The sequence below is a fragment of the Schistocerca gregaria genome, chromosome 6 (assembly GCF_023897955.1).
Source record: "Schistocerca gregaria isolate iqSchGreg1 chromosome 6, iqSchGreg1.2, whole genome shotgun sequence".
Taxonomy (NCBI): Eukaryota; Metazoa; Arthropoda; class Insecta; order Orthoptera; family Acrididae; genus Schistocerca; species Schistocerca gregaria.
This window is the reverse complement of record NC_064925.1, coordinates 285,902,183-285,914,602: the sequence shown is the minus strand read 5'-3', so window position 1 is coordinate 285,914,602 and position 12,420 is coordinate 285,902,183. Positions and strand designations below refer to the sequence as shown.

Sequence of the window (12,420 nt, the reverse complement as noted above, 5' to 3'; positions counted from 1 at the left end):
ACAAACAACAACTGAGGAATCTTTCAATGCTTTTTCTAGTACATTCATGTCCCTATTTGAGATGTGTTTCCCAAAAAAAGCTCACAAAGATCAATGTCATGCCTAGCAACACAAGCCAGTGGATAACACCTGCTATTAGAGTATCTAGTCAAACACTAAAACATATCAGTCAACTCAAAAAAGATAACAAAGATGAACACTTCACAGATTATGTTAAGACATACAAGAAAATTTACAGGAAGGTGATCAAAAAAGCCAAGACAATGCACAATGACAGTGTAATTGCTGGGTCAGCAAACAAATCAAAAGCTATATGGAATGCAGTAAAAAAAGAACTAGACCCAAGCAAAAATTTTAGAAATCCAGATGACTTTGTTTTAAAAGATGATCAAGGTGTGCTAGTCAGAAATCTTACTTTAGCAAATTACATTAATGACTACTTCATTAATAGTCCAATCAATCTTAGTAAAAATTGTTCTAAGATTAGTAGAACATCAATCCCAGAAGAACAAAGTGTTAATTCATTATTGCTACCTCCCACAAACAAATTAGAAGTTAATCGAATAATAAAAGCAATGAAGAATAAAATGTCCTCAGGGATTGACGTGATACCTTGCACAGTCATGATGAGATGTGCTAGTCTCATATCAGACCCACTCTCACACATCATAAACATATCATTTTCAGAAGGTGTCTTTCCACAACAATTAAAAATTGCAAAAGTAAAACCATTGTATAAAAAGGGCAATATACTTGAAGTGGGAAACTATAAACCAATAGCTTTATTATCGGTATTTTCGAAAGTAATAGAGACAGTCATGAAAAACAGAATTACAAATTACCTCAAGAAATTCAATCTATTGTCTGTAAACCAAGATGGCTTTCGCAAAGGAATGAGTACAGAGTCAGCCATCACCCAATTCATTGAAAATATTGTAATGGGGCTAGATAAGAACAACAGTACAATAGGAATAAATTTGGATCTCTCAAAGGCATTTGATACTGTCCAACATGACATCCTGCTAGACAAATTAGAATATGTCAGTATATGAGGAGTAGCTAAAAAGTGGTTTCAGTCATATCTCCATAATAGGAAACAGGTAGTAGAAATTGCAACAACAAACAGTAAAAACCAAAGTATTGTTTACAGATCGGATATTCAGACTGTGCCAAATGGGGTACCACAGGGGAGTGTTCTAGGACCTCTCCTATTTCTTCTTTACATAAATGATATAAATATTTTAGTAAATGGTACTCATATAACCCTGTTTGCAGATGACACAAACATTGTAGTAACTGACATAAACCGGGTATTCCAACATCTGCAACCAGAGTTATAGGATATTTGCAAAATTTGTTTGAAGTGAACAAATTAACCATAAATATTTCTAAAACTAATTATATCCATTACAGGAAAGCAAAGTCACACTCTGATCTAGATCTCAGAATACAAAATAAAGAAATTGTGAGAGTTGCTACCACAAAATTCTTAGGTGTACATATAGACAAAAATTTAGACTGGAAATCCCATATCCTGTATCCCTCGCATAAGTTAAGCTCTGCTTGCTTTGCTTTACATGTTATTAGCTTTGTATGTAGTAGGGAATGTAGCAGAGCTGTTTACTTTGCTTATATACATTCTGCTATTACCTGTGGCCTCACCTTCTGGGGTCATAGTAAGAAAAATCTCAAAACCATCTTCACTCTACAAAAACGAGCTGTTAGAATAATTACCAACAGTTCAAGGCTAACTCCTTCAAAGCAATTATTTAAACAGCTGAACATTCTACCCCTACTGTGCCTCTATATACAGAAAAGTGTAATTAATGTAAAAAGAAATATTAACAATTTTCAATCCAACTCGGATCTACATACTTACAAAACAAGAAAGTGCAATGACATTCATATAAAAAGAGTTAACAAGGCTTTGGCGCAGAAACAAACAAACATACAAGGAAGCAGATTGTATAACAAACTACCAGTAAAGATAAAAGAAATAAAAAAATTGTCTTCATTTAAAGAAGCAATATTCAAATTTTTAATGACCAACTGCTATTATACTGTAAAAGAATACCTGGAATAGCTTCATACTAAACAATTACATTTATGTACTCTGTGCCAATAGTAATTTTTATCTGACTGTTGCTATGATCTAAATAAATAATATGTACAAAATTGGTAGAATTGTATGTGTTATATCTAAATATCAACTATGTATTCCATGTAAAAAGTCTTTCTCATACATCAATGTAAATAATCAAAGTTGTACATGCTATTTCATTGTGGTCTGATGTTATGTAGTCTACTATGCACATCGGCATTTTGTATAGTATTGTTCACCCTACATGTGTGTATATATATACTATGTATTTTTTGACGAAATCCATGCAATGTACAGTGTCTCTGGATGAATAAACTACTACTACTACAACTACTATATTTACAACAATTGATCCATTTTTATATATCGAATACTATGTGACCAACATGACTCATTCTTTTTAAGTTTCAGTGTTTTACTCTTTACTAATTACTCTCTACAAGTCACTATGCAGAACATGACAGAGACTAATGATTGTTTCCTTGTGAATATATGTATGTCATTACTATTGTCCTCCTTTTTGATGAATATAGTATGTTGAAGCCAAATAAATAAGTATCATCTACTTATAAAATATTCTTTGTCATTATAATTTTACATTATACACTTACAATAGACTTAAATTTGCATGAACTGCATAACTATCCACTTTGTCTTGCCTTCCAATTTAATCTTGGCATGTAGAAGAAACTCCACCTACTATTTCCAGTATACATCCAAACAATAATAAATGTAAATGAGATACATATCAGCTACATAAGGTATAGGTACACTAGTGACATACGAAAATTAGTCCCAACTGAGACTCGAATCCAGACAGCCCACTTATCATGAGCAGTCATCATAGCCACTTAGGCTATCCATCCACACTTCCCAGACTGACCCAAGTTTTTGTACATAGGGCATTATCATATAGGGAAATAGACAGTGTGCCTTATGGAAATCTGTGTCAGTCCAGGAGGTGTGTATGGATAGCTGAAGTGATTAGGCGACTGCTCACAATAAGCAGGAAATACGTGTTCGAGTCCTGGTCCAGCATATATTTTCATATGTAACTAATACATAGTATATCTTCTACTTAACTTTATGCTATCCATCAGTTTACCATTACTTCAAGCAACCCAGTTACACTAACCAATAACAAGAAACTTTATCATCCCACATAACGTTTAGATATTGACAGCTGATCTATGCACACTGCAAGCTATCAAATTAAATAAAGGAGTGGAGCAACTGAATCACATTCTCTGCCAGGGTTTCAACTACCTTCCATTGTGCCCTGAAATGAAGGATACCCTACCCACCATCTTCTCCACCCATCCCCCAATGGTATTCTGCTACCCAACATCCTTGTCCAGGCATTCTTGCAACCCCTTGTCTCATTGCTGATATCCCTGCAAGAAGTCTAGATGCAAGATCTGTTCTCATCCTTACACTGCAGTCCTGCCACAAGCATCTTCTATCCCATCAAAGGTAGGGCTACCCGTGAAACCAGTCATCTGTAAAATAAGCTGGAATCACTGTGCTGCTTTCTATGTTGATGTGACAACTAACAATTTTTCTGTCCACATGAAAGCTCACAGCAAAATTGTGCCAAGAGACATTGAACCACTCAGAGGCTGAACATACATCCCAATGCAATGTGCTTCTCTTCAACTACTGCCTCAAAGCCTGCAGCATCTGCATCCTTCCTGCAAACTTCAGCTTTTCTGAGCCGCATGGGTGGGAACTCTACCTGGCCTGGTCTTTTCATTATCCCTGTTTGTGACACAGTGCATCCTCTATGTGGTGAGTGGCAATGTATCCTCTTCATAATGTTTTTGATGTTCTATCCTGAACTTCCTACTGTTTAATTAAATGAAGTTCTCGTTCCTTTGTACCTAGAATAAAAAGATCAGTTTTTCATTTATTCAAAAGTGAGTGCAGAAATATGCTGGGAGAAGTATACAGATTGATTGAGAAAGAGAGAGAGAATGGGAGAAAAGGAGAGAGGTATTGAATGGGGAGCTAGGGATGAAGAACTGCTTATAACAAATGGATGCTTTAATTGTCAATACATGTTATAATGCAATACCACTCCTTCCAATTACACATCAATACATATAAGTTTAGGGAAAAGAAGTGTCAACAATACTGGAAAAACAAATTCTGAATATGCGAGGTTATTAGGACAATTTCTGCGCACATAACCTAAGGTAAAATATAGTTGATTGCTGTACTGATTCAGTTACTGTTGGATTTCAGAGCCTTGATCTCTCTGTGTAAGTCTAGACAGTTTTAGATATGAATGATATGGATACCTGATATTCCATTCTTCTCTTAAGTGATAATAATTAAATGGAGGAAGCAAAGTAGAAAATATTTCTTTTCTCAGTACACACTTTTGTCATTCAGTGTGAAATGTTTCTAAGGCAGTTAGAACTGATGAAGTAAGCTTGCAAAACTATGTTATCATCATCAGCATCAAAAGCAGCATTCATTTGATGCCCAAACCTACATAACAGTCTCCTAAAGGCTGTTTCATGCATTACAGTCTTCAGAAATACCTATCTGTGTTGACCTCATGTGGTTTCTAACACCATCTATCCATCTTGCATTACATAATTGTGCCAGTCTTTAGTTATCTCTTGGTGACAACTGAAGAACTTTCTACCATCCATTCACCTGGTTACAAATCACTCCCATCTACTTTCCATTTACATTAGTCATAATCATCTCCTTCCCTTCAATTTGTTCATTAATTCATTTGTTTTCTTATGTCCCCTTATAATTGCACCACTCCATTTCTTCTCTGCAAGCCTCAGTTTTTCAAAGTTTTGTGATTAAAAGTGTATTTCTCCCTATCATAACATGAAACTGGTGGCACACAATGAGTGAAAACTTTCTAAAAAATATCTGAAAATAAACTCAATATAATAAGGAAAATAGTTAGAAGGGAAACTGAAGAATCTGTCATGGAAAAGACATTCTACTAATTAAAGGCAACAGCCAAATGGTCTATGACACCGGATCTACAACAGGTCTCTTTAATTCTCCATGCTGAGAACAATATTCATCATGAGAGCTGTATGAGCTATCAAACGTTATCCTTTGCTTCCTATCATTAAATATGAAGCAAACCACTTACTCATTCTACCTTGAAAGCCATCAACCTTATTCTTCTCTAAGAGAATGTTGTGATTTATACTTTAAAATGTGTTAGATACATCATAAAATTTCAAGTAGGCAAAATTTGGTCAGTAGGTTTTTTTTTTTTTTTTTTTTTTTTTTTTTTTGAATGATCAGTGAAATGATACATGACATACTCAATGCAAGAGGCACTTCAGGAATCCAGACTCAATACATAACTATTGAAAATGAAATTGACAGACAGCCCTTTTCAGTATTCATTTCCTTCCTTCTTACATTCAGCTAGACACAGGAAAAGTTATAAGCCTCTGAACATCTATGGTCACAGCAGATTAAGTTGGGGCCTGGGCAGTTCACATGCCAGTCACAAATAAGAAGATTCCTGAAGGCAACAAAGCCACTTAGTTGTCAGACAGTCATGTACCACTCATAACATATTTCATCTTGAGGATAGCAGACTTTTGACTCACCACCATGACTGGATAGTATGGTAGCCTATCTATATTAGTTCCCCATAGAGCAACATCCCCTCCCCCTACTTTTCTTCTTTCTGTGCTCCCCCCTCTCCAACCCCCCTCCCTCCCTATTTCATGGAAGAGGGGTCGAGGGAACCCACATGGGGAATACTTGTAGTTTTGTCAATAACCTGACAATCAAGAGAAACCTCTTAGAAACCTTAGCTGTGACCAGCGAAATGGAACTATTTTAATTTATTTCTGGGTCAGTGTTATCTATCATCCCAGACAAAAACTAAAGATAAAAGTAAACCATTAGGCTTGTTGCCTTATAAGCACTACAGCTACATCACTTGAGATTTGGATTTGACATTGGGATCTATCTTGGTCTGTCATCTTAAGTATGACTAAGATTATGAGAGCTTCTTCAAGTTCTAAGAAGAACCACCTTCTGCAGCCTCAAATCTACTTGTATCCCTACATAAATAGCTGAACATCATGCACAAATATTTTCAATAATTATAAGATCTTAACTATATCCATCATCAAAATGGCATAAAAGGGCAAATTCATTACAAGCAAATAGTAATATTAAATGTTAGGATATGAAGTTTAAAGGAACAGTAAACCTTTTCTAGTGTATAAAAAGAAGAAACATACCAAAACACAACCATAGTAGGATACTGAAATAAAATATAGAACTTAGTAGCATAATGTCCTCAAACTGAATGCTGTTGATATATGTCTAAGAAACACAAACAGTTTCAGTGTCTAGAAGATAGAACTACAACTTTAAGCTCTATAACCTGATTTAATTTTGAAGGACAGCATTCACTAATAAATTTTAAGTGTAACTGTGTGTGTTTCTTCTCAACCCTGTCTCATAATTCACAGATAAATAATAAAAATCCTGATTTACCATAACACGGAGTTCAAATTTATTGGCCGATGTGTCATAAAATCGCAAATCCTCAGTTGCACTTGTACAAACAATCTCACAATCAGGTAAGCACACAAGATCTGTCACAAATGTCTGAGTAGTCTTCAGTTCAGCTATGTAAAAGACAATACAAAAGTAATACAATTACAAAATAATTATTATAGATACAGAAAAAATAATGTAGGTAAAGACAAACACTAAGGAATGCAGCTATGAAACTAAAGTTGATTGCTACAAATTACACTACAACACATTAGTTTCTTCTCTCTATAAGCACAATTTCAATAAATCTGATTTCATTCATCATTCTATGTCGTAGCTTGTGGTTAATATGGATCAGTCTAATAAAATTCATATTGTCATGAATGATGCATTCCAAACTGCTAGCATACCACCCACACTGAGTAAACTTGTGGAAAGAGGAAAATAAAATAACTTATTGGAATAACAGAACCTGTTATAGTGATAAAACAAAAACACTTTTTCAAAATCTGTAGGAGATGAAAGGGAGTAAGTGTAATATTAAAAGTCTATGCATGGGCAGGTGGACAGAGGAGATACAGTGGTTAACTTTGTAACTTCACATAAAATTATTCATTACACTGATTCCAAATAGCAATTGCAGAAGCAAAATATTCAATAATATAATTTTAGTAATCCCTTTGAAGAGCAAATGGAAGTTATAGATATATAACATAACTCATGTCATGTAAAGGTGCATCTTGCAGGGAAATCATGCTGATACTAGGGACTGGTCGTGTCAAATTCTGCAGTGAGCCAATAAAAAGCCACATGGAAAATCGCTAAACCTCAGTTTTTCCACTGCTAGCTGCTATCATCTGACTTTGCTTCTATAAAATGAATTACGATTATCTGGACTGGCCTGGACAACTGTTAGGATAGTTATTGCTGTGCTCTCCAGTTACTGAGAGACTTGTGATGGTGCTGTTACCTGTACTCCATGAGTTGGCATAACATTTTCATGGTGCTTCTATTTAATGAACCTGTTATTCAGAACAGGGTTCCACCACACACTGGAGGTGGCTACATGGGAAGCAGGGCTTTGTGGAGAGGACTGGGATTTTTTTTTTTAAGTTAGTTGCCCTAGAGAAAGTTCAAACAGGGTACAGCCTGATAGGGAGAAGCTAAAATACAGGATGATGGTAGATGGTGATGATGACAATGGGTTTAAAGGAAATAACAGTTCGGTTATTAGTCCCTCACTCCAATGGAAATTCATGTAAAACTACACTACTGGCCATTAAAATTGCTACACCAAGACAAAATGCAGATGATAAATGGGTATTCATTTGACAAACATATTATACTAGAACTGACATGTGATTACATCTTCATACAATTTGGGTGCATAGATCCTGAGAAATCAGTACCCAGAACAACCACCTCTGGCCATAATAACAGCCACAATACGACTGGGCATTGAATCAAACAGAGCTTGGATGGTGTGCACAGGTACAGCTGCCCATGGAGCTTCAACACGATACCACAGTTCATCAAGAGTAGTGACTGGCATGTTGTTTCAAGCCAGTTGCTCGGCCACCATTGACCAGATGTTTTCAATTGGTGATAGATTTGTAGAATGTGCTGGCCAGGGCAGAAGTCGAACATATTTTGTATCCAGAAAGGCCTGTACACGACCTGCAACATGCGGTCGCGCATTATCCTTCTGAAATGTAGGGTTTTGCAGGGATCGAATGAAGGGTAGAGCCTTGGGTCATAACATATATTAAATGTAACATCCACTGTTCAAAGTGCTGTCAATGAAACAAAAGGTGACCAAGACTTGTAACCAATGGCACTCCATACCATCACACTGGGTGATATGCCAGTATGGCGATGATGAATACATGCCTCCAATGTGCATTCGCCATGATGCCACCAAACACAGATGCGAACAACATGATGCTGTAAACAGAACCAGGATCCATCCAAAGAAATGACGTTTTGCCATTCGTGCACCCAGGTTCATCGTTGAGTACACCATCGCAGGCGCTCCTGTCTGTGATACAGTGCCAAGGGTAACCGCAGCCATGGTCTCTGTGCTGATAGTCCATGCTGCTGCAAACGTCGTCGAACTGTTCATGCAGATGGTTGTTGTCTTCCAAACGTCCCCATCTGTTGACTCAGGGATGGTACGTGGCTGAACAATCTGTTACAGCCATGTGGATAAGATGCCTGTCATCTCAATTGCTAGTGATATGAGGCTGTTGGGATTCAGCACAGTGTTCTGTATTACCCTCCTGAACCCAATAATTCCCTGTTCTGCTTACAGTCATTGAATCTCGACTAATGCAAGCAGCAATGTCGCGATACGATAAACAGCAATCATGATAGCCTACAATCCAACCTTTATCAAAGTCGGAAACGTGATAGTACGCATTTCTCCTCCTTACACGAGGCATCACAACAACGCTTCACCAGGCAACAACAGTCAACTGCTGTTTGTGTTTGAGAACTCGGTTGGAAACTTTCCTCATGTCAGCATGTTGTAGGTGTCGCCACTGGTGCCAACCTTGTGTGAATGCTCTGAAAAGGTAATCATTTGCATATCACAGCATCTTCTTTCTGACAGTTAAATTTCACAACTGTAGCATGTCATCTTTCTGGTGTAGCAATTTTAATGGCCGGTAGTGTATATGAAATGGAAAAAGGATAACATTCCGCTCTTGGGTCTGTGACTTTGTCAACATGGTTGAAAATGTAAGTTCCCTGTACCATATATCTATGGTAATAAATGCACCCTGTACTCCCACCCTATACCAAAAACATTGAAAGATACAGCTGGAAGGTTTATTATAATAAGTATACATAAAATGGAGTGATCAAATGAAGACTTTATGGACTAAAGAGCTAATGAGCATAAACAGTTAGGTACACAAATATGTACATCAAATTTAAAACTGCATGACAGTGCAGAGAGAGAGAAAGCAGATTGACGCAATTCAGAGCACATGGTTTAGTGAGAGGGACTCTCCCCACATCCACCTCTGACACCGAACATAGAGCTGCATGAAATTTTGTCATAAAACCACTTTCTCTCAGAAAATGTAGGACTATGTTAGCTGCTAGCCTACTGTTCGCTACTTTCAGAGGCAGAGACATAGGTAAGTTGATTGCTTGTCTCAAATCAGCCAGCAGGGCACCCACTGTGAGCATATGGACTACTATGACTACCACTGTTGCACTGAGGGACACTTCTTTATATAAAAAAAAGGTCACATGCTTAAGTCTGGTGTGCTCAGTACATAGTCGGTACAGTACAATGGCATCTTTCCAAGACGTCTGTGGGGAGCTTGAAGAGAAATACACTGTCTTATGGTTCTCTTGATTGTCTTCAGCTTGTTGAGAGTTGTGGTGGCCTGCATTCCATATTCAAGATTTTGAAAATGTGATGTCACAGTTGCAATATTCTAGGTCTTCACCTTGTACTCTAAGTCCAAGTTTGTCTACTGTTGTTGCTCCTTTAGTTAATTTGTCAGTGAGTTCATTTCCCAGGATACCCAAGTGGCTCAGTCTCCAGATGAATGTTACTAGCATTGTGGAGCTGTTGAGAGCAACTAAAATGTCTTAAATGTCAGCAATCAAAAAGTTTCTGGGATAGCACTGAAATATCCCTTGTAAAAAGCTAATCACTACAAGCCAGGATGTCCTATATTCTCAGAGTTTTAATGTATTGCAGAGCCTCAGATATAGTGATCAACTCTGCAGAGTATACACTGCATAAACTCACAATAGAGTACTTCGTGTGCCCCTTGTATTTGCAAATCTGTTATTGACTTTTGTTCCATCTGTGTAGAGAAATTTGAACTGGCATAGTCATGGAGAACTGAATAGAACAGGAAACTAAGAATGGTGTGGTGAATATTTTCCTTATGCTCACATAAGAGGACATTATAAACAAAGGACTGGTTACACACCACAGCAGGTGCCGAGTGGAAACTCTTATCTATACAGACAAGAGGGGCAATTGGGGGTTCTTACATAGAGCCTCCAATTGTTCTCCAGCTGATCTACCTATTTTTGAGTGACTTCTAAACATTCTGTACTGCTGACTGTGACCGAGAGTCAAGCAACATGGATGGGTAGGTGTCTGACAGACTGTGACCACATAGTTCGCCGAGAGTTGCTGGCATTTAATCCTTTTAGATCTGAAAATTTTTGTTCTTACAATCAAAAATGTTGTAACATTTTAATTGATAAAATAGAAAAGTAAAAGTTATATTGAAAATTAGGATTGCTTTTATACATTCTTGGACCTGTCAAGCTTAGTGTAATATTGATTACAAATCACCACTTAGATGAGGTCTTGGTTCACATACAGGCACAATTAAAACAATTGTCAGAAATATTGTTAGCTTTCAAATGTAGTCCTAAGAGTAAACACACACACACACACACACACACACACACACACACACACACACACACACACGAACACACCCATGTGGATGCACAAGGTTACTGGCTTTATGCTGTAAGGTCCATCTGTGGCCACATCTGCTGTAAGCAGCAATCTAGTGGGAAGGGAACAGAGGATAAAGGAGAGCCATGGAGTGGAGAGCATAGGGATATAGGGGTAGCAGAGTAGGTGTGAGGGAAAATTCTAGTGCCGCCTTTGGGAATATGTAGGAATGTGGTGGGGCAGGATGAGGCTGCTAGGTGCAGCATCAGGAAGGTGTGTGAGAGGGATGACAACAGGATAGGAGAGAATTACGGAAGTGAAGGAAGGAAAGAAGATTGAGCTCAATGTCCTGTCAACACTGAAGTCATTAGAGACAGACCACAACATCGGAGTGTGTCAAGGATGGGGAAGGAAATCAGCCATGCCCTTTCAAAGGAACCAGCCTGGCAATTGCCTGGAACAATTTAGGGAAATAAAAGAAAACCTAAATCTGGGTGGTCAGACACAGGTTTGAACCATCATCCTCCCAAATGTGAGCCCAGTATACTAATCACTGCACCATCTTGCTCAGCAGTAGGGATGGGGAAAGGACTATGTAGGTGTGGTAGCAGTGTAGAAGATGTGTTTCGTATTGAAGTGGGAACAGGAAACAAGATAGGCAAGTGGAGATAGGGGGTTATGGAAACAAAGGGTTTGTTCTAGGAAGAATTCCCACCTGCATGATTCAGATGAGCTGGTGTTAGTGGAAAGAATCCAGATGGAATGCACAGTGATGCAGTAAGTAAAGTCTTGAGTGGCATTGTCATCAACCGGTCCAGCTGTCTCACGACCACAGTTTGGCAGTGGACATTTGTGCAGACAGACAACTTCTTAGTTATCATGCCAAAATAGAATATTGCATAGTGGTTGCAGATAAGTTGGTAAATCACATGGCTGATACGACAGGTGGCCCTATCTTTAATAGGATGGGAGGACTGGAGTAGGTGGTAGTAGGGGAGGTTGTATGGAACAGGTCTTCTATCTAGATCTATTGCAAAACCATGGGTCATGAGGCAAGGGACTCGGAAGAGGGATTCAGTAGGGACATATAAGGATACTGCATAGGTTTGTTGGGAGGAGGGGGGGGGGGGGGGGGGTGAGAGGGGCGATGAGGATGTTTCTGCATAGGGTATTTCCCATTTTAGGGCATGTTGGGAGGTAACTGAAACCTTGGCAGAGAATGTGATTTGGTTGATTCAGTCCTGGGTGGTACTTAGTCATGAGAGGTGTGCTCCTTTGTGGCTGGACAATGGGTGTGTGGGGGTAATCAGTGACTGATGAGACAAGACATGAAACGTGTCTCTGGACATTGTTGAGAGAATAATTAAGATTT

At 38.1% G+C, this 12,420-nt stretch overlaps 1 protein-coding gene across 1 annotated transcript in view; it reads right to left on the bottom strand.

Annotated features, from left to right (window-relative positions):
• The window catches only part of LOC126278854 (WD repeat-containing protein on Y chromosome), a 395,714-nt gene that overhangs the window by 336,457 nt on the left and 46,837 nt on the right, over nt 1–12,420 (bottom strand). Inside the window, exon 5 of the mRNA XM_049979130.1 lies at nt 6,605–6,738. Within this exon, the coding sequence (XP_049835087.1) occupies nt 6,605–6,738 (134 nt within the window). The remainder of the gene's footprint in view (nt 1–6,604; nt 6,739–12,420) is intronic.